The 23,391-nt window shown below is 43.1% G+C and overlaps 1 protein-coding gene across 1 annotated transcript in view; it reads left to right on the plus strand.

The window, feature by feature from the left end:
* POLN (DNA polymerase nu) overlaps positions 1 to 22,922 on the plus strand; it is a 60,269-nt gene extending 37,347 nt beyond the window's left edge. The window contains exons 21-25 of the mRNA XM_054391425.1: positions 585 to 695; positions 2,919 to 2,997; positions 12,484 to 12,551; positions 19,882 to 19,943; positions 22,854 to 22,922. Coding sequence (XP_054247400.1) covers positions 585 to 695; positions 2,919 to 2,997; positions 12,484 to 12,551; positions 19,882 to 19,943; positions 22,854 to 22,922 — 389 coding nt within the window. The remainder of the gene's footprint in view (positions 1 to 584; positions 696 to 2,918; positions 2,998 to 12,483; positions 12,552 to 19,881; positions 19,944 to 22,853) is intronic.
* Positions 22,923 to 23,391: the final 469 nt, after the last annotated feature.

The raw sequence follows: 23,391 nt of genomic DNA on the forward strand, positions 1-23,391 counted from the left end.
CTTCCTGATGGAACTAGAGCTTTAAAGAACACAAGATTTCCTTGTCTTGCAAGTACCAGTTCTCTGAATTAAATAATTCATAGTCCAAAAACACAATAAGTATTAAAGGTTGAAATATGAGAAGCTCTGAATGTTTTCAGAGGGCTCTACAACTCCCTGAAAGGAGGCTGGAGTGAGGTGGGGGTTTTCTCCTCTCTCTAGTATCAGGTGATAGAAGGAGAGGAAATGGCCTGAAATTGTGCCAGAGTTGGTTTAGGTTGGAGATTAGGAAAAACTTCTTCATGGAATGAATGTTCATACTTTGGAACAGGCTGCCCAAGGAGGTGGTGGAGTCACCATCCCTGGGGGTGTTCAAGAAACCTGTGTGCATGGCACTTTGGGACATGGTTTAGTGGCTATGATGGTGTTGGGTTGGACTTAATGATCTTAGAGGGCTTTTCCAACCCAAACAATCCCATGATTCTGTATTCCATGGACTCAGACAGCACATAACTACAAAACTCCATGCCATCTTCAAAGATAAATGTGGAAATTTTACCTTAGATGACTCTAAGAACACTAATTTCTCTTTACAACCCTACCAGGTTATGTGGTTTCCATGATGGGACGCAGGAGACCCCTGGCTAATATCAATGCCCAGGATTATAAACTACGCACTCAGGCAGAGAGGCAGGCTGTCAATTTTGTTGTTCAAGGTAAAAAACATCTTCCTCCCTCCCTTCCTACTTACCTCCCTAGCTCTTTGTGCTTGGCTTTACTGGTAATCTCAAATGAATGAATATTCTAGGTGTCCACTGTAGTAGATCACTGAGGCAGGAGTTTGATGTGAAAGAGAAGTTATTATATATTCTATAGAAATAGTAGAATGGAATGGAACAGACTAGAATATTTATAGAAATTGTATATTTTATCTATCACCCTCACTGGAAAGAATTTCCTCCTAATCTCCAGTCTATATTTCCCCTCTTCAAGATTCAATCCATTCCCTCTCATCCCATCACTACAAGCCATTGTAAAAGTCCCTCCCCAGCTCTCCTGTAGCCCCCCTTAGGTACTGGAAGGCTGCTCTAAGGTCTCCCTGAAGCCTTCTCTTCTCCAGGCTGAACAGCCCCAACTCTCTCAGCCTGTGCCCGGAGGGGAGGTTCTCCATCCCTTTGATCATCTTTGTGGCCTCTTCTGGACCCACTCCAGCAGTTCATTGTCCCTCTTCTGCTGGGGGCACCATAACTGGATGCAGTGCTGCAGGTGGGGTCTCAGCAGAGCAGAGGGCCAGAATCCCCTCCCTGCTCTCCTGCTCTCACTGCTTTTGATGCAGCCCAGCCCAGCCTTCTGGGCTGCCAGTGACCATTGCTGGGTCATGGAGAGTTTTTTTATCAGCTGACACGCCAAATCCTTCTCCTCCAGGCTGCTCTCAAGCCACTCCTCACCCAGCCTGGATTTGTGCTTGGGGTTGCTTGACTAACAGTTGTGCTCAAGCGATGGCTGCCTTGGTGTTACAGGCACCCAACTGCAGAATTGGAAAACACCCTTCTAAAATGTGCAGCAGATTGTTTGGAGCGCTGGGCTTGTCTGCACAACCTTATCCAGAGCCTTGTGTCCAGGCCAGCCTGGTTTCCATCCAGCTGGCCAGCAGCCCTCTCCAGGTGAAGGCACAATGCTTGAGTCCTGCTGAGTGTACAGTGCAGCATTAATAAAGCCACACAGGCTCCTGAGCAGCACTTGCTTGTGTCCATCTGTCCAGAGAGCTTGGCAGAGCTATCAGAGGACTGCCCACCAAACACTTCCATGTACCTGCATTCATAAGATTATCCTATTTCATTATCAGTTCAAGTAACAGTGGAGGACAGATCTGCTGAAAAATAGTGAAACTGTTATGCTAAACATGTCATATTAGAAGGTGTGATGAAGCAAGGATTAAAAAAACCAAAACTCTGAAGGATTCAGTATTCCCAACTTAAAATTAATTACAATTTCATTCTAGACTACAATGAGCTTTTAATTTCAGGATTTCAGCTAAGAGATAATATTTTATGACTGGAAAAAAACTTTCTAAATTATGCTAAAACATTTTATCACAGTCTGCTAAGCTGGATTTAATACATGTGCTTTATAATTATATCTAATATATTGTTATCTCCCAGCAGAGGATCCTTACCCTTTGCCTACCTGGCTGGTTTTTATCCCTACTCTGGAAAGTGAAAGAATTCAGGATTCATTGAGTTAGGAAGATGTCTATGGGCTAGGAAATGTAGGATATCTGATGGGACAGGAGGATTGTGGCTTCCAATGCTTACTTAAAAGATTGTTTCTGCATTTTATCTGATAAATCTTTATGTAAAATGTATTAAGCCCCTGCTGTATGGCTCAGAGCAGAGCCCCTCACCAAACTGCCATCCTGGGGAATCATTTTGCCTCTTGATCACCAGAAATCTCTTCTGTAACATGAGACTGCTTTCTGCACCACTCCCCTTAACACTGGAGTGTAATGAGTATACATTACCTACACATGGAAATGAAAAAGCATAAAATCAGCTTTCCAAATGGCAATGCAGCACTGAAACAATGTTCTAACCTTTTGTGACATGAAACTGGAATGGATTTAGAGGTAAATTTTAATTCCTATTTAGATAATTTCAGACTTTTAAATAAAAAGACATTTGTCAACTCGTGGCCATGACTGACAAATTCACCTTTAATTAGCACATAATTTTATATGGTTATTTTCTGAGTTTAATTACTGTTTTCTGGCTGTAATTATTGTTTATTAATCGTATGATCTACGACATGAATCAAATCCACCGGTTTTGCAAATTGCAATTCAGAATCTTCAGGTATTTGTCATTATTCTGCCATATTTCCAAGAACAGAATTTTCCATTCACATGCTTTAAATTAAAAGCATACTGCTTTCTCTCCTAGGCTCTGCAGCTGATCTCTGTAAGATGGCTATGGTGGAGATTTTTACCTCTGTTGTCAGTTCTCCGACTTTAACAGCCAGGTTAGTAGTGAATGATTTACCCTACTCTGGTCAGACCCCACCTGGAGTACTGCCTCCAGCTCTAGAAACCTCGACATAGGAAGGACATGGATGTGGTGGTCCACATCCAGAAGAGGCTGTGGAGATGATCAGGGCCTGGAACACCTCTGAGCACAGCTGAGGGAGCTGGGGTTGTTCAGCAACCTTCAGGTTGTTCAACTTTCAGAGAGGGTTCCAGGGAGACCTTAGAGCAGCCCTCCAGTACCTGAAGGGGACTACAAGAAGGCTGCAGAGGAACTGTTTCCAAAGGCCTGCAGTGACAGGAGGAGAGGCAATGGTTTGCAATGAGAGAAGAGCAGAATTAGATTGGATGTTAGGAACGAGTTCTGCACCATGAGGGTGGTGAAACACTGCAACAGGATGCCCAGGGAGGTAGTTGAGGCTCCATCCCTGGAGATGTTCAAGGTCAGGTTTGACAAGGCTCTGAGCAACCTGATCTAGTGGACTGCAGCTGACTGCAGGGGGGTTGGACTGGATGACCTTTGGAGATCCCTTCCAACCCAAACCATTCTATGATTCTGTGTTTCTACGACTGCAAAACTCTTTACTTTTAAGCCACAATCATTGCAATGAACGTTTCTGGCATTTTAAACAGCTGTAGGAATATCATGTGTGCCTCTGAATCTTTTAACAAGTAAGGACTTGTGGGACGGTTTTATACATTCAAGGTTGTATCTTTGTGCTTAAATGGTTGGCTCTGTAAATCCATCCCAAGGCAATGAAGTGCCCTGGGGCCACTGAATCTCAGTCAGATCCAGTTCAGTGGTAGTTCCACAGCTTTGAAATCAAGCCCTCTGATCATATCCTTCCTCTATTTTCAGTGCATTGTACAATGGGAATTGAACATTCAATGGGCTGGGAAAAAAACCAGGAATCAGGAAACCAGTGCTCAAGCAAAATAAATGAACTGGGTTTTTTTTGTTCTTGTATAGATGGCTTTCCTTTGCTAAAGAAAAGCTAGGTCATCATGATTTTTTTTCTGGTGTGACTGCTCATAGTTGGGTAGGAGATCACAGAATGCCCTCAAGATTTTTGTGCTACTGGCAGAAATAATGAAGTCTGCTTTTCCTGGACTGAAGGCTGGAGGGGCTGGTGCAGAGTTAGCCAGTCAGCATTATTATAGAAAGAGACTTTGAAGGCAAACATGCAGGAAAAGAAAAGAAAGAAACAAACAAAAAAAACCCCAAACAACAAACCCAAACAAGTGGATTCTCATCTTTTGTAATGCTGTGCTCAACCATCCAGCAGTATTCTTCTGTAGAATTTTTGCAGTAGAAGGTCAGATAAAAGCAGAGTTAGCAGGCAGTGCAGAACATCAGTGTTTCTGAGGAGAGGAAATGATGAAACCTTAGCTGTAGCAGCCATGGCTCGAGGACTTCAGTGGGAGTTTAGGTCAGTGCAAAGTAACAGCCTTCCAAACAGACTTTGCCATGAGGTGTAACATCTCACCCAGCCAGTCCCCTGTGTGTGTTTGTGTTCCTTTTTTGACCAGTGTTTCAAAATGTCATTTCTAGTTACAAATATAAATTGCAGGTGCTGAATTCAAAGGGGGAGTCACTCCTGCGCCCAAAATAAGCTTGTTCTAAACGTTCTTGAAAGGTTTTGGGCAAAATGCTGTTGAACTACTACAAAACAGCCCAAGAAATGAGTGGTCTGCTAGTGCAAATCTGAAATGGGAAGTGGTTCTACTGCAGGCATTCAACCATCCATTTCTGCCTGAAATGTTGGATCATGGCCTGTAGCATACTGCACGGTGCATTTGGGGGAGATTCTCTCACTGAAAAGGAGGCTGAGGGGAGACCTTCTCACTTTACAACTCCCTGAAAGGAGATTGGAACCAGGTGGGGTTTGGTCTCTTCTCCCTAGTAACAAGTGATAGGATGAGAGGAAATGGCCTCAAGTTGTACCAGGGGAGGTTTAGGTTGGACATTAGAAGAAACTTCTTCCCAGAAAGGGTTCTCAAAGACTGGAACAGGCTGCCCAGGGAGGTGGTTGAATCCCCATGCCTGGAGGTGTTTCAGAGAGGCAAATATGTGATGCTGAGGGCTGTGGTTTAGCCCCAGCCTTGGCAAAGTTAAAGAATAGCTGGATTCAATGATCCTACAGGGCTTTCCCAACCAAAAGAATTCTTTGAGTTCATTATTTCAATTCTTTCTGCTGCCTGAGTTGTGCAAGGAGACCAGAACATGGCAGCTGTGGCCTGGTTGAAAATGTCTTTAGCAAGTTTAACTTTGAGTGAAGTGAGTGACAGAGCAGCTGCCTAACAAGCAGCCAACAGTCTAATGGAGGAGGCATGTGGAGGAGGTGAGAGGGCAAAGGATGTTCTCCCTTCTGCAGTTCCTACCTAGCACACAGATCTTTAGGTTCAGTGAGGTTTGTAAGTTTGAGAAAGCCGAACTTTTGTGACTAATACTGTGTCTCATAAAGCTTGTTGAACGTTCTCTTCTCTCAACAGAAAAGTTTTCTTGGGTTGTCCTTTCTCAAAACTCTCTCTTTAAAGAAGCAGTGTCACCAAATGGCCAAGGAGGGAACACAGAGAAGTATTGAAGTTTTACACATCAAATTTCCTTGTGTTGGGGAAGCAGAGGGGAATGGCCAGGCTAGACATCAGGGAAGTGTCACTGCCTGGCTTTAACTCATATCATAAATGTCACAGCTGGGAAAGACAAAGCCTGCAAAGACATCTAAAAGAGACAGACTGTTTTAAACTGGAGTGTTGAACTCCTGCCAGCCATTAACAGCTTCATGGTTTTGCTAAAGGAGAGCTTTTTCATAGTCACTAATGGCTCCTTGCTGTAATATTTAGGAGGTACTTACAAGCCAAACTTGTCAGGAAGGCACCATCAGTTCCTTTACACATTTTGTGAACCTGGATGGATGATGGCATTTGAAAGTATCACTGTGGTCCTGCCAAAAGAGTATGGGACTGAAACTTGTCTGCCAGGTGACACTCAGTTATTTTTACACTGGTCTGTTCCCTGATTTTCTTATCAGTCATGTCAGGATAATGATCCTAACATCCTTTGTACAGTGCTTTGATAAATATTGTTCAAAGGAAGCATGTACACAAGTGGTGCTGTTCTGGTAAGAGTAGGAATGCACAGCAGCTCTTCCAGAATAAGAAATACAATCAGTCTCTTGTTGCCAACACATCAGGTCATGTTCATTCCAAAGATAGCACACTACTATCTTTGCTTACATCTTCACCCCCTTGTTAAGTTTTGGTTGGTTTGGGTTTTTTGTTTTGTTTATTTGTTTTGTTTTGTGTTTGTTTTTTTCCCCCTTTCTAAACTTCTAATTTTGGAAGCAGAATTTTCACTGTGAACAGCATAGCAAAGTGAAATGTCTTTTGCGTGTGCTTTAGAAGTGATTTTGAACCCCAGATTTACACAGGGAGACAGTGTCCTGTTAGCCACAGCCAAGCAGTGTCTAACAGTCAGCATTCTGTCTTCCTTACCTTCAAAAGAAAGTTTTTAAGAAAGGAGGACATTCTAGGTAACATCTTAGAGGTTTTAGTCTCAGTGTGCAGGTGTGTTTGTAATCTTCTCTACTGACAGCACTGCATCCATGTTTCATACTCTGAAAGCTCTTCAGCTGTCAGTGAGCCCTGACCCAACAGTGTGAGGCTTTGTTTTTTGTAGAATTAGTGGTCAGGAGGTTTTCAGTCATTGTAGTGGTCAGGAGATTTCCAGTGATTGTTGGCATATCTGATACTGAATTTGGAACTCAGGGAAAGGTACTCAAGTTACATTTTCATGACTCTTCAGCAGAGATGCCTTCTTGATGAAATAGTATAGTCCACTGTGACTAGTAACAAGAGATAGGATGAGAGGAAATGACCTCAAGTTGCACCAGGGGAGGATTGGGTTGGATATTAAAGGAAACTTCTTCCCTGAAAGGGTTCTCAAAGACTGGAACAGGCTGCCCGGGGAGGTGGTTGAATCCCTGTCCCTGGAGGTGTTTCAAAGAGGCAGAGCTGTGGTGCTAAGTGACATGGCGTAGCCCCAGCCTTGGTAGAGTTAGAGAATGGTTGCACTCAATGGTATTAAAGTTCTTTTCCAACCTAAATGGTTCTATGAAATGCAGTATGTGTGATAAGGAACTGACATTAGTGTAGGTTATCTGCTGGCATCAGTGCTCTGCATTTTGTGTGACAAGTAATCAACATGATGTCTTCAGACTTCTTCCACATTAGCTAGGGCTTTCAGATGCTGCTCTACTGCTGATGGCCAAGCTGCTTACTGAAAATGTGCTGCTGACATAAATTATCCAAGTGCTAGCTTTTACCTGTCTGCTCCAATTTACAGAACCTCCACACAATGTTTCCTGCAAGGCAGATGACAAGAAAGCAAAACAAAACAAAACAACAAAAAGAAAACCCCAAACAAACCCACAAAACTTCTGAAGTGAAATCAAGGCATAGAGGAGGAGCTGAAGGAAAAGTTTATGGAATTGATGAGTGTGGAAAGGTTCTTGGTGAACTCAGGTGGACAGTTGTAGTTATATTCAGTATTTAAAACATCAGTGGCAGACACAGAAACTTGTAAGAAAGAAGGATGCTGGAAAAAACTGTGGAAGAAATGCTGCCTGTAGCAGTTCTTGTAAAATTATCACTTTCAAGCTGAGGATGCACTGATGTTACCCAAAGTCTACCTGGCCCTACATGGGCTTCTCAGAAAGTCACTACAGGTTACAACATCCCAAAAACATGCAAATTAAGTTTAACAAGTCTAAAGAACTGTTGAATAATTTGGTGTGAATCCAACAATTCAGCTTTCTCACCAATTTATTGTTCCTCCAGCACTGGACCTGTGCCACAAACACACAGCTTTAGTTCTCAGCATGTCTGGAGTCTACTTAAAGAGACAAGCTCAGCAAAAGGCCAGATATAAAAGAATGATCCAGAAAGGAGCCACCAGCAAATAAAAGGAGAAGTCACAGCCTTATTTTCTTGGTCCCAGCTGCTTTTCAATAGCAGTGAATGTTTGAAGTTTTCATAGAATCCTAGAACGGCTCAGTTTGGAAGGGACCTCAGAGATCATCTACTCCAACCTCTCCGACATGGGCAGGGACACCTCTCAACCAGACTCTGCTGCTCAAGGCCTCATCCAACCTGGCCTTGAACACCTCCAGTGTGGAGGCATCCACAACCTCCCTTGGCAGCCTATTCCAGAGTCTCACCACCCTTGTACTGAAGTTCTTCCTAAGCTCCAGTCTAACCCTGCTCTCCTTCAGCCTCAAACCATTTCCCTTTGTCCTGTTGCCAGACACCCTCATTTAAAGTCCCTCTGCAGCCTTCCTGTAGGGTACCTTCAGGTACTGGAAGGCAGCTCTGAGGTCCCCCCAGAGTCTTCTCTACTTCAGGCTGAACAAGCCCAGCTCCCTCAGCCTATCCTCATAGCAGAGGTGCTCCAGCCCTTGGATCATCTTTGTGGCCTCCTCTGGACTCACTCCAATAGCTCTTTGTCCTCATGAACACCTCTGCTACAAGGAGGGGTGATGCAGATGATCTCTCCCAACCTAAGCCATTCTGTGATTCTATGATTAGTAGTACCAGCAAAGATTAACACAGTTTTAGTGTAGGATCATTGAGATTTGTAAGAAGAATCAGATCCAACATCCATCTGGTCCATTATGGCTGAGTGTGGCCAGTAGCAGATGCTTCAGGAGGAAGGTGTAAGATTTGTAGTAGGATAGCAGTCTGCAGATTTTCATCTTGTAGGAATAAGTCTTAAGTTCTGTCACAGAAGATTTAAAAGTCTTCCCTCCCAAATCATTTAATGTCATAATTGCTAAATGTTCTTGCAATCCACAGAAGTGTTTGTCACAGAAGCAAACATTCTGGCTTTTGCTGGTGAGGCATTTCATTAGATGACTTAAAACCCAATGTTTTATTAAATACTACTTTATTAAGTACCAATTTATTAAATATTACTTTATTAAGTATCAATTTGTTAAATATTAAATTATTAAGTACCAATTTCTCAAATTTTCAAGTCATTAAGTTCTTACTTTTCCATTACAAAACATAAATATCTTTCTATTTGTTGTGGTGTTCGTTTTTTGTTGTTTTTTTTTTCATATTCTCCTATTTATCTGTTTTCAAAATGTCTTTCTTTTTTTTTTTTTTTTAGTGTTTTTCCTTGTAGACATATAACAGCTTTTATGCTCTTTGGGGAATTTTTTGTAACTTATTACACACAGAGCTTTAACCATGTGCTCTCCTATCTGCAATGTTGAAGTCTCTCATTATCATAGGATAGGTTTGGAAGGGAACTTGAAAGATCATCACTCCAACCCCTCTGCCAGAGCAGGGTCACTTAGAGAAGGTCACACAGAAACACATCCAGGTGGGTTTTGATTGTCTCCAGAGAAGGAGACTCCACAAGCTCTCTGGGCAGCCTGCTCCAGTGTTCTGTCACCCTCACACTGAAAATATTTTCCCTCATGTTCCCATGGAACCTCCTCTGCTCCAGCTTGCACCCATTACCCCTTGTCCTATCATTGGATATCATTGGATATCACTGAGCAGAGCTTGGCTCCATCCTCCCAACACTGCCCTGCACATCTCTATAAACATGAATGAGGTCCTCAGGCTCCTCTGCTCCAAGCTGCAGAGCCCCAGCTCCCTCAGCCTGTCCTCAGCAGGGAGATGTTCCACTGCCTTCAGCATCTTTGTGGCTCTGCTGGACGCTTTCAAGCACTTCCCTGAGGCCCTTCTTAAACTGAGGGGCCCAGAACTGGACACAAGATTCCAGATGCAGCCTCACCAGGGCAGATTTCAGATCCTACCTCTCCTTATTCTGCAATTAGAAGTTTCAAATTCCAAGTGAAACATGATGTTATCAATTGGATGATTATTTTATTCATCAAAAAAGGGATGACAGAGAAGGAGAATATTTGGGATATAGGATCTGATGATGGTGCATCAGAGCATGGGATGAATTTCAATGATCAGGGACATGGTGCTGTTTTAAATAAGAAACCCATGTGTGAATACAAAATGAGGGATTCTTTATTTCTAGATGTTTGTTGTGCTGCCAAGGGATCATTAATAGCCTTTTAAAAGCAAAGTGCTTTTACTAACTTTCAAAATGCTTATACTTTTTTTTTATTATTGTACCTACAGAAGAATTTAACTGTTTTTATTGTCTTCTGCTGATAGGATTGCTTTTTTTTTCAGTAGAGTTTTTACTCAAACAAATAAGCTATGATGGATTTCAAATAACTCACCCTTTTCACTCCTTCTCCAAAGATAATTCTTTGCTTTAGAAAATCTCTGGTTCAGTTACAATTTAATTCTCATCATTGCTAAGAAGGCCAACAGCATCCTGGTCTGTATCAGGAACAGTGTGACCAGCAGGGCCAGAGAAGAGATTGCCTCCTCTGGTGAGGCCACACCATAAATTTATGATGAATTTTTTAATGATGTATATTGTAAATTCTTCTAAGAAAGACTTTGATATTAGGAAGAAAGTCTTGACAGTGAGGGTGGTGAGATACTGAAAGAGGTTTTGGATGCCCCCTCTTTGGAGGTCTTCAAGGCCAGGTTGGATGGGTCCTCGAGCAACCTGGGCTAGTGGAAGGTGTCCTTGCCCATGACAGGGAGGTTGTACCTAGATGATCTTTGAGGTCCCTTCCAACCCAACCCAACCCAACCCATTCTGTGAATCTGTGAAATATTCAGAGTCCACAGTGCTCTAACCCTGACTGAAGGCATGAGGCACTACTCTGCTGCAAGTAATCACCGTTTTATCACAGTTTTATTGTACTGGTTTGATCAAAGCAATTATTTTCACTTACTCCACTGACTCACAGTATGTTCACATTTCATGTCTCCAGTTCTTTCTGATTTTTATCTTCTTCTGTGTCATTTCAATGATTACAAGGAATCTCTTGCTTTAATTAATTTACTTGCATTAGAAAGAAACTTTTCATGTAGCTTTATTCTCTTGCTACATCTGATCCTGGTTTTTTCATCTCTTTCTTTTTGTATCCTGTGTCCCAATTTCCTATTAGGAATATGTTAATCTGTTTCACTCTGCTGCTGACTGTGTTGTAAGTGACTAATAATTTAAGATCTATTATTAGAGCTCACCACACTGTTAGTCAATGTCACGTTGTAATTTCAGGCAGCGTGAAACTATCTTAGGATGTTTCCCTGAAAGCTGTGAACAGTTATAAGTAGTAGCCAGCTGGATGTTGCAGCCATTTGTAAGGAATTATTTACTGGAATAACTGGAAGGTATTAAGGAAAGTCTGCACTGGGCATTTGATTTAAATGTTAGACACAAACTGCAAAGCAATTTGGAAATAGATGGTACTGCTTCATGATTTAGGCTCCTACCTACAGTAATTAAAGAAGTAATAAATTAATCCTAGTAGGAATACAGTCTAATCAGACATGCACTCTTTTTCCTGCCTGAGTGAGAGCTACACTCAGGGATTCTCAGAAGAGATTTCATCTCTTCTGCTGTGGGTTTGATTCAACATTTGGAGTGCTGCATCCAGCTCTGGGGCCCCCAGCACAAGAAAGACATCAAACTGCTGGAGTGGGTCCAGAGGAGGTCATGAAGATGATCAGAGGGCTGGAGCACCTCTCCTGTGGGGACAGGCTGGGAGAGCTGGGGCTCTTCAGCCTGGAGAAGAGAAGGTGCCAGGGAGACCTTAGAGCAGCCTTCCAGCACCTGAAGGGAGCCTACAAGAAACCTGGGAAGAGACTTTTTACAAGGGCTTGTAGTGATAGGGTGAGGGGGAATGGATTGAAGGTGGAAGAGGGGAGATTTAGACTGGAAATTAGGAAGAAATTCTTTATAGTGAGGGTGGTTAGACACTGGAACAGGTTGTTCAGGGAGGCTGTGAATGTCCAGACTTTCTAGGTGATAGTGTAGTTGAAATGAGCTGGCCCAGCACCCTTAAAACCCCAGCACTCTTAAAACTGTCCCATGTCAGTGTGAGGACACCAACTTTGCCCTCAACTGAAAAAAATTGTTTCCTGGAAAGGATTCCACCCTCTGGCCAACTAGGAGTTATTCTTGGTATAGCAGTGAGCCAACTACTCTTACTGCTGACTTAATTTGCATTAGTAAACCCAACCATTTGCAGCCACATTTATCCCAGCTCAACCTGCACAAACCAACAGCCTGTCTCTCTGATTTCTTGCCATTTTCTGCAAATTCCATTGGTTTTAGGTAACACCTAGTCACATCAAATCCTTGGTTGATCTTTATGAGCTGGCAAGCACAGGCTGGGGTTATGACATTTATGTTTTCAGTCTGTGTGGAGTTGCAATCCTTCTAACTCCATTCATGATGTTTTCGTTTTCTTAGGGTGGTTATTTTACTTTTCCATATCCATTGTGCATGTGACACTTAGCTGATGACATGAATTGAAAGGGCTTTCAGAAATTTCTTGCATGTGGTATCTAAAGTCTCTGGAATTTTTCAGGTTAATTGCCCAGATTCATGATGAGTTGTTGTTTGAAGTAGAGGATTCTCAAATCCAGGAATTTGCAGGTAAATACAATCTCTTATTCTTTTTTCCCCTATCCCATTTTTTTCTCCCTATAACCTGTGATTTCTCAGAGGATAAATAATTAGTTTAGCAATAAGAAGCACATTGATTCTCATTGTTAAGAAAATGTATACTAAGCAGATTTCTCTGACTGTTTTCCACCACTGGCTCTTATGTAGATAAAACATGATGCAGTCCTCATCTGGAGTTCATCACCATGCTGATTTGTATTTATTTTTCTTATCAAGATTCCCTCATCCAATGTGTGAATCATGTGAAGCTAAACTGCAAAGCTTTCTCCAAGGTTTCAAAGAGTTTTAGAGGGAAATAAACCAGCTTAAAGAGAATGACTTGGAAAGGAACTTCATAGAATCCTAGAACGGCAGGGAGGTTGGAAGGGACCTCAGAGATCATCTACTGCCATGGGCCCCTAGGGACACCTCTCAACTAGACTCAGCTGCTCAAGGCCTCATCCAACCTGGCCTTGAACACCCCCAGGCAGGAGGCAGCCACAGCATCTGTGGGCAACCTATTCCAGAGTCTCACCACCCTATACTGACAAACTTCTTCCTCAGCTCCAATCTAACCCTGCTCTCCCTCAGCTTCAAACCGTTCCCCCTTGTCCTAGGCACCCTTATGAAAAATCCCTCTGCAGCCTTCCTGTAGGACCCCTTCAGGTAGGTAGCTGGAGAAAGGCAGCTCTGACATCCCCCTGAAGTATTCCCTAGGACCTCAGCTCCCTCAGCCTATCCTCACAGCAGAAGTGCTCCAGCCCTTGGATTATCTCTGTGGTCCTCCCCTGGACTCACTCCAACATCTCTGTGTCCTCCTCCCGATGAAGATACCAGAACTGGGCACAGTATTCAAGGTGGGGTCTCGGGAGCTGAATAAAGGGACAGAATCCCCTCTTTTGCCCCCCTTTTGATGCAGCTCAGGATAGAATTTGCCTTAAGATTCATAAGCTTCCTAAATACTTCTGACTGGGGCTGGCTCCATAAAGAAGTATGACTTTCTTAAGAATATAAAGCTCTGTCATTTCTAAAGTATTTTATATTCCTTTTTTTTAATATTAAGAGACCCTTATGATGGACCTTTCAAGGTTAAGGGTTAGTAAATGTTGCTGCCTAGATTTTTATCCTGTCACCTGGCTTACTTCCAGACATTATCTCCTAAATCAGAGGTTGTCTCAGCATCTGGTACAAATTTAGTTAGGAAATGAGGACACACAGGAGGCTGTTGGGTTTCTTCCCCAGGATTTACTCCTGTAGGTACCAAATGTTTATTCACAAACTATGGTCTTGAGTGCAGCTCAGGAATACCTTTGGCTAAACCGTTTAGCATAGTGTCACAAACATTTGAACTGAACCAATAAAAATAATTATTATCTTCCATTCTAACCTAATCATCTAAGAAAAAAGTTAATTTCACCTTTTTGTCTTGCTTTCATTTAAACAGTACAATTTGCCACCTTAGTCTCATTTCATCACTGATCCCTCTTGTGAGTATTAGTTCATAATGAGAACATTAAACCTCCATCTAATCAAAACAAAGAATCTGGGAAATACTGAAGTTCAGTATATTAGGGGCATGCAATGAATTAGGTTAATATATTAACATTTGACCTCTCAATACAGGAGTTCAAATCTGGTTTAAATTAAAACCCCCTCCATACAGTTTATCAGAGACTGCACTGACAGCTCAGAAAAGACCACTCTCTAAAAGTGCCATGGTTTCAGAGTCAGAAAGTGCAATGAGATCTGGAGGACAGCAGAGAAGGATTTTTATTATCTTATTTTACATCAGTTTGTGTTAAGCCCAGGCAGCTCTGCACTGGACCTTGGCAATCTACAGGTCTGAGATACCGTGGAAGTTGCCACTGCACTTACCATAGGCTGCCAAGCTGGAGTGTTCAGGGTGGAAGTTTGTATCACTCTGCTGGTTGAAGATTGCTTTTCAGATTTATCTCTACTTTGCCCTGAGAGAGAAATTCTGCATGACAGTAACTTTCAGCTAAACTCCTTTACCTCAGAACAGAAGAGTGATAAAATGGCTTTTACTTAATGCTAAAGACCAACCAAAGTCATTAATTTCCATCTTGATTTCTCAATTCATTCATTTTCTTTCCCTTTGTTTATCACTGGTGAGGCCACACTTGGAGTGCTTCATCCAGTTTTGTGCTCCCCATTATCAGAGAGACATGGACAGACTGGGGAGAGTCCAGCAAAGGGCCTCAAAGATGATGGAGGAGCTGCAGCGTTTCTCTGTGAAGAAAGGCTGAGAGAGCTGGGGCTGTTCAACCTGGAGAAGAGAAGGCTCAAGGGGGTCTCATGAATGCATGAAGGGAGGAGGCATACAGGATCAAGCCAGGGTCTTTCCAGTGGTGCCCAGTGACAGGAACAGAGGCAATGGTCACAAAGTGAAACATGGAAGGTTCCCTCTGAACATCAGGGAACTCTTTTCTTGTGAGCGTGATTGAGCACAGGTTCCCAGAGAGGCTGTGAAGTCTCCATCCTTGGAGATAATTAAAAGCCATCTGGACATGGTCCTGGACAACTGGCTTTAGGTGACCCTGTTGAGCAGTGGAGTTGGACCATATGACCTTCAAGACTTCCAAACTCAGCCATTCTGTGTTTTGCAAATAATTCTGCTGCTGGTAAAAGAACTAATCCAAGTTGTCTTAGAAGTGGTTGTCTGAAGCTGGTTCTTTTTTCAGTCTCATTAATGAGGATTTGCTTGATGTGAACAGGCAGCAAAGGGTGCTTCTGCACTAGCATGGGACTTCCAGTCAGGAGTATGATGGTGGAGCACATCTCCCTATTGTCCCCAGCCCATGCCTCACGTTACAGAGCAGTCTGAGAGTGGTTGACCTAGATTCCTTTCAGATGAAACTAAACATGAAGACTCTTTCCTCCTAATCTTTTCCAATTAATTCAGGAGCTGCTAAGTGAGGTAACAAATTAGTTTGAAACCGGAGGATGTGTTCCTACATCACTTGAGTGCTTTGAAACTCCAAAGACAGTTTTCATCCCTTGACCCAAAGCTCTGTCTCCCTTTTTTAGGCCTTTACTCTTAGTTTTATTTGCTGATATTCTTTAGCTGTCAGCTTTGGCTTTACATGTCTAATGAGCTTTTGCCCATTCAGAAACTTTACATTACAGAATCTGCTGACTTGCAGTTTCCAGCCTGCAGCTTAATGATCCAGAGAGAAATCTCAGTTGTCCAGTCACAAAGCTCAGTAAAGGGAGGGATGTGGACTCAAAGCTAGAGAGTGGTGTTTGATGGCTTTAATGGACTCAGTTCAGCGTTGGGTTAGTCTCCTGCATTTAGTGTGATCCAAGAAGCAGTGGCCTCCTGTTCAGCATGTTTGCATTCTGATTCCAGTCATGCTTCTGATCTGCTTTTTCAGGGAAGTGACAACAAATGTGCGTGTCTCAGATTTCTCATTTGCAGAATGGATAGAAAATTTCAAAATACTTTTGAGACCTATAAATGAAGAACATGAAGCTAAACAGGATCATTTCAATTAGATCCCAGCACAGAACATTAAGCCTTCTCAACAGCATTTCCCTTATGGAAGTGCCTCTTTTGTATTGCTTTACAACATTCAGCCCAGAAAGCTAACCACATCCTGGGCTGATCCTCAGCTTCATGCTCCAGCTCTTGGATCATCTTTGTGGCCCTCCTCTGGACTTGCTTCAACAGTTCTGTCCCCTTGTGATGAGGATACCAGAACTGGCTGCACTATTTGAGGTGAGGGTCTCACAAGAGCAGAGTACAGGGGAAGAATCACCTTGACCTGATCAATTCATAGAATCCTAGACTGGCTTGGGTAGGAAGAGACCTTTGAGATCATCCAGTTCCAACCCCCTGCCATGGGCAGGGACACCTCCTACTAGACCAGGTTGCTGAAGGGGCTGTCCAACCTGCCTTTGAACACTGCCAGGGCACACTCACAGATTGTTCCTACCTAAAGAACAGTATCTTAGGTATTTTTTAAATCTACTGATACAAATATTTGGCTCATGTACAATTTCTATGAAATTTCATTTGATTCTGCTGCAATTTTCCACTTCATGTGTCCTGAGGCAGCTGCATAAAAAAGTGGTCGTGTTCAAAAGGAGACTCAAGTGACCACAAAGCAGTGGCATTTTCTGTCCTCTGAGCTGCCTTCTTCTACCTTGAGAAACACTGGTGCCTAAACTAAAGATGCCTCCAGACAGCTTTCAACATGCAAACCCCCTCTCTCATAGCTCATCTGTCTGGCCAGCTTTGACATGTTTCTGGAGTCATCATTTCATAGGTGAGTGAGCTGGAAAAATGTCTTTGGTGTGGTAGGGACAAATGAGCTTTTGTTCCCCAGCAGGCAGGCATGGCCTTGCTTTGCTCCTGTTTACAACACTTCCCAGGAGCATATTTATTCTGGCCAGTAACAAGAAAATCTGATATATGTTAAAACATATGTTCACATTTCACTTCCTCTCTGAGCTCTTCACTTTGCTGTCACCAGGGCTTATTTTTAATACCTAATATTTTAACACGACATACTTAGCACTTTACAAAGCATTCTAGGATGAGGATAATCAACAAATCTCATCATTGCTGACTCTGGGTTTTGAGAGAGAAGTTGCAGAGGTTAGGAGAAGAGCATTTTACAGATGCCATTGCAGTAGATGGCTGGCTGCAAAGGAACATTTCCAAATTAATAATTTATGTGCCCTACATAGACTTGAGTGAACAGAAATAATCATTATCCCCAAAGCCTCCAGTCTAAATCTTAGGAAAGAAACAAGAAATTAAGAGTGGTAGGTCCACAGAGATCAGTGATTCTGCATGAGATGTGTCAGATCATCATCATCACAGAATCATCACAGAATGGCTTGAGTTGGAAGGGACCTTAATGATCATCTAGTTCTAACCCCCCTGTCATGGGCAGGGACACCTCCATCTAGACCAAGCTGACCAAAGCCTCATCCAGACTGGTTTTGAACACTGCCAGGCTTGGAGCCTCCACAGCTTCTCTGGGCAACCTGTTCCAGTGCCTCACCACCCTCATGAGGAAGAATTTCTTCCTACTTTTCTGCCTACTTTTCTTCCTACTTTCCTTCCTACTTTCCTCTCCTACTCTTCCTGGAGGGTATTTTTGAGCCAATCTCATTCTGCCCCTTGTCTAAGCTAATCAATGCCCCTTGTCCTGTCACTGCAAGCCCTTATAAAAAGTCCCTCTCCAGCTCTCCTGTAGACCCCTTTCAAATCCTGGAAGGATGCTGTAAAGTCCTCCCTGAGCCTTCTTCTCTCGAGGCTGAACAGACCCAACTTCCTCAGCCTGTCCTCACAGGAGATGTGCTTCATCCCTCTGATGATCTTTGTGGCCTCCTCTGGACCTTCTCCAACAGACTCATGTCCTTCTGTGTTGGGAGCTGGTAACATCCAGGTGTTATGTTCTCAGAAAAGCTTTGTGCAGTCATAGCCTGGTAAGGAGCTTACAGATAGAAAAAATGTTTACCCAGGGCCTGCCTGGCAATCCCCTCAGCCTTCTGAAGCCATGCCACCTGGGTGGAGTGCCCTGATGTCTGGGGCTTCTTGAGATGGAGGCCATCCAACACTTGTCTATTAATAGCCATGTTGGCATGGACTGGATTTTAAATGGATAATTATTTAGGCCAACACTTCCCCTTTCACCATCTGTGGTTGCAATGTTTGTTTCTGCTCTCTGAAAACGATGCTGTGTCCTATACTGGACCATACGCTCCCTCCAGTCTAATTGAAGCAGGTATAAAGATGTGGCTGTCCATAGGTGTGTCAACAAACATCTCAGTTTCCCCAGCCTTGGCACTTCAGCTGCTGATCTTGGGACTTACTCCAGAGTTTGGACTTCATAAAATCATAGCATCACAGAACGGCTCATGTTGGAAGGGACCTCAAAGATTCTCCGCTCCAACCTCCCCACCATGGGCAGGGACACCTCTCAACTACACTCAGCAGTTGGATAAGGATCCAACCTCACCCTGAACAACCCCAGGGAGGAGGCATCCACAATGTCCCTGGGCAACCTACTCCAGAGTCTCACTACCCTCACACTGAAGAACTTCATTCTAATACCCAGTCTAACCCTGCTCTCCCTCAGCATCAAACCATTGCCCCTTGTCTTATTGCTAGACATCCTTATGAAAAAGTCTCTCTGCAGCTTTCCTGGGGGTGTTCAAGGCCAGGCTGGATGAGGCCTTGAGCAGCTGTGTCAGGTTGAGAGGTGTTCATGCTGCCCTTGGTGGGGAGGTTGGAGCAGATAATCTTTGAGGTCCTTTCCAGCCTGAGCCATTCTAGGATACTGTGATTCTATGATTTGGACTAATGATAGATGCTTTCTCCCAGTAGCAGTGCCCATGGTGTTATGGCATGGTGAGTTGTTAGGTTCCATAAATCATTCTGAAGTTTAATTGTTTAATTCTTGGTAACTCCTCTATCCCACAGGGAAAATTCATTTTCAGTTTGGCTCTGATCTTTTCACTTTGAAGAATAATGTATTTTAGACAATCCAGACTCCTAGGATATTTTTTCCTTGCTTTTTCATTTTTAGGTGGAGTTTTATTGCTGCAGAAGGAAGTTAAAAATCTATAAAATGTCATGAAGCATATAGTTAAGAGCACTGACCTTAAGAGCTGAGAAATACAGCACTCAGAGATGCTGTGCCTCTCTGTAAAACATATTAGTGCTGTGCTTCTGTATTTATGGGATGTAGAACTGAAATAATCCTCCACATTTCATTCTAAAATTCATTTTAAAATATGGATTTGAACCTTCCACAAGGGATAAAATTGAACTTAAAATAAATCTGAAGAAACTGTAAATGTTGGGGTTTCTTTAATGTAGAAATGAAAGCATTGTATAACAGGGTGACCTGGGGCTGTTCAGTCAGGAGAAGAGAAGTCTGAGAGGGGAATGCTTATCAGTATCTGAAGGGTGAGTGTCAAGAAGGGGCCAGGCTCTTTTCACTGTTGTTCTGTGACAGTGCAGGGGGCAGTGGACACAAACTGGAATGCAGGAAGTTCCACCTCAACATGAGGAAAAGCTTTGCTATGAGGGTGCTGGAGCCCTGGAACAGGCTGCCCAGAGAGGTTGTGGAGTCTCCTTCTCTGGAGACTTTCAAGTCCCATCTGGATGTGTTCCTGTGTGACCTGTCCTGGGTGACCCTGCTCTGGCAGGGGGTTGAAGTGGATGATCTCTGGAGGTCCCTTCCCATTCCATGATTCTGTGAATGCTAAGCATGTGACTGTTTATTTTCTAACAATTCCAACATGGAAAATCAAGCTGAAGGGTTTCAAATTTACCTTGCAGCCCTGGTAAAAAGAACAATGGAGTCCCTGCAGCACACCACAGCTATGGAGGTGCCATTAAAGGTAAGGATAACTCTGGATTTCCATTCCTGTCTCAGCCATACTTAGCTTTGTACATCATCATGTTAGCAACCTAGAGGCAACTTATTTTGCCTTTCACTGCAATAGTTTCATTTTCATATTGGCAGGTAATTGCCTTTTTTTTTTTTTTTTTCAATGACTATAAAAATTCTAAAGGAGAATAATTAAAGGAAACTGAGCTTCCACTTTGGAAAGTGTGGCTGGCCTCTGCTCTTTGTCTCAGCGATGCCATGTGGGGATTTTAAAATCTATTTCATTCATTGCCATGAAGTTTCTCTTGGGTGTGGTAGAGTGAGAAATATGTGCCCCTAAGAGGCTTTCTAAATGTGCCAGGCATTCATTAGTGCTGAAAAATTATTGCAAAACATCTTTCTTCAGTAATTTTCACTGAGAAAATTGGTCTCTTTAATGTTTTCATGTGAGTGCCTAAGACAGAAAGCAGACAAAATCATTGGTCACTGTTTAAAGTGTAGGACATCATCTACCAGAACATCATCTGTAAAAAATGAGTGGGTGATTGCTACACAGCTGTTGGCTCTAGCTGTGCAGTGGACCTAACTATAATTATTTCATAAAATAATTGTATTTTTCTGCCTATGGAGATAGGCTGAGAGAGTTGGGGTTGTTCAGCCTGGAGAAGAGAAGGCTCTAGGAAGACCTTAGAGCAGCCTTCCAGGGCTTGAAGGGGCTACAGGAGAGCTGGGGAGGGGCTTCTTACAGGGGTGTGGAGCGACAGGATGAGGGGTAATGGCTTCAAACTGGGAGAAGCTGGATTGAGATGAGATATGAGGTAGAAATTGTTCCCCATGGAGGTGGTGAGGCACTGGAACAGGTTGCATGGAGAAGCTGTGGAGGCTCCAAGCCTGGCAATGTTCAGGGGCAGGTTGGGTGGGGCCTTGAGCAAGCTGGTCTGGTAGGAGGTGTCCCTGCCCATGGCAGGGGGTTAGAACTAGATGGTCTTGAAGGTCCCTTCCAACCCAAACAATTCTTAATTGTCTGATTCTCTGATTCTACAAGACTGGTACCCTTCACCCTAGCCTATTGCTCAGCTTTTGCTGCTTCATAAAGGATTCCTGGGACTCCCTAATCTTATCAAGTGAGCAGCAGTCCAAGGATTCCCAGTTTTCTGAGAAATGGAGTACTTGGTGCTGCCAGATCACTCCTTCATCAGTGTTACAGGGACAGAAAGTTGTTTATTTGTTTCAGACATGGTTACAACACACAGACCTGCACTAATGGAAATGACTGGAAAAGAAAACTACGAGATCTGTAGAATGGACTTGGAATAGGCAATGGAAGTATCTGGAGGCTTTTAGTAGCCTTGTTTTGTTCTCCTTTTCCTGAGCAAATTGCTGTAGGAGTCATGACATACTTTTACTCCTACTGCACATCAGACCACATGCATCATGAAGATACTTCGTCTTCCTCTGAAGCAGCACAAATTGATTGATGGCAGAGGCCAAACAAAAAAGATAAAGAACCAACAGCTTGATCTCAGGGAAGAAATCGAGAGTGATACTTAAACTCAAAAGAATCTGTTAATTTGTGGATGTGGTTTACCCTTCTGTCCAGTGAGGATGTGTCTTGTAGCAGTGAAGATGAAAAGCTTTCTGTGAAATGTGGCCAGCAGGAATAGGGCAGGGATTGTCCTTCTGTACTTAGCACTGGGAAGCCACACTTTGAACACTGTATTCAGGTTTGGGCCTTTCACGCCAAGAAGGACATTGAGGGGCTGGAGCCTGTCCAGAGAAGGGCAACAGAGCTGGGGAAGCATCTGCAGAATAGGTCTAGTAAGGAGCAGCTGAGGGAACTGGTGGTGTTCAGCCTGGAGAAAAAGAATGTGTGGGAAGACCTCATTGCTCTCTACAACTCCCTGAAAGGAGGTTGGAGTGAGGTGGGGGTTGGTCTCTTCTTCCTAGTAACAAGTGATAGGACAAGAAGAAGAAATGGTCTGAAATTGTGCCAGGGAAGGTTTAGGTTGGAGATGATTAGGAAAAATTTCTTTGCTGCAAGAGTGGTCAGGGATTGGAACAGGCTGGCCAGGGAGGTGGTGGAGTCCCCATCCCTGCAGGTGTTCAAGAAACCTGCAGACATGGCTCTTGGGGACATGGTTTAGTGGCCATGGTGGTGTTGGGTTGATGCTTGGACTGGATGATCTTAGAGGTATTTTCCACCTGAAACAATTCCAGGATTCCATGATTCTGTAAAATGCTCCTATTCCCCTTCAGCACACTTGCTTCACCCCCATCTGTACTATGTGCTATGAATGTTATTTTTTTAATACAGAGGGAAAAAAAATGTCACTAAAGTAGAGCACACACACACACAGAGTCTTAATGGGGAGAGATTTCTTTTTCTTCTTTGAGGAGAGGGAGGCCTTATCTTTGAAGTTGCTTCTTTTCCAAAATAAGGTCCTTGCTAATGAGGCAGCTTTCATGTCAGAAAGTCTACTGTGTAACAGAGCAGCTGTAACTGCAAACCAAACTGAAACAGAACCAAAGCAACAACAAAAATACCCCCAAACTGGTAACCCCCTCCCCTCCTAGTTTCTTTCTATTACTGACAAAGTTGCAGGCTAGAAAGACTCTGATTTTGCAGCACTTCTGAAAAGTGTGGTGAGATGCATTTTGCTTTGCAACTCAGTAACCTTACTTGCAGTTGCAGAACTGAAGGTCAGCCTTAATTGTTCAGGTATTTTAATCAACATTGTAGTGCTAATGAAGTATTAACAGGCATGCAGAACATTTCACATTGGGCAGGCCTGTAACCTAGAGCAGCATCAGCATCCAAAGGGAAAAGCAAAACCAGGGATTGTGCTGTATGGGATGTGTTTGTTTAAATTTTTATGGGTTTTGTCTTTTTGTTTTTTTTTCTTTTCCCTTTTTCTGACAGGTTCCCTTGAAAGTGATTCTCACCACTGGGAAATCATGGGGGTGTATGACAGAATTGCAGGAGCTGTAAAGCAGTCATCAGGGATGTTATTCAGTCCCCATACACCACATTGGCCTGTGCTGATTCCTCCCCCAATCGCTAGGCAACAGCGCTGCTGGATCTTTCATAAGCACCTAATACTCTGTATGTGAATTTTTTTACTTCATTTTGTCTGTAGCCCTAGGCAACAGCAGTGAGATAAAACTGGTTTTTACCAGTTCATTGTGTTTCCTTTAGCCAAGGTAACCAGCAGGGAGCTGCTTTTGTTCTGAGCTAAATTACTACAAGTAAGAAATGAAGCAAGACGAGATTAACCCTTTGGGAACGTGACAAATACAGATGTTCAGACTTGCATCTGAAATGTTTTGTGAAGTGCCTGTGTAAAAATACCTCTGATCTGGCAGGATTTGAGATGCAGCAAGTGCTGTAATTGTTGTGTTCAGATACTCTGTGTTTGGTGAGTAGAAGGCAGCTGCTTGCTTTGTGTCACATATTAAAT

Source organism: Indicator indicator, chromosome 23, assembly GCF_027791375.1.
Source record: "Indicator indicator isolate 239-I01 chromosome 23, UM_Iind_1.1, whole genome shotgun sequence".
Lineage (NCBI taxonomy): Eukaryota > Metazoa > Chordata > Aves > Piciformes > Indicatoridae > Indicator > Indicator indicator.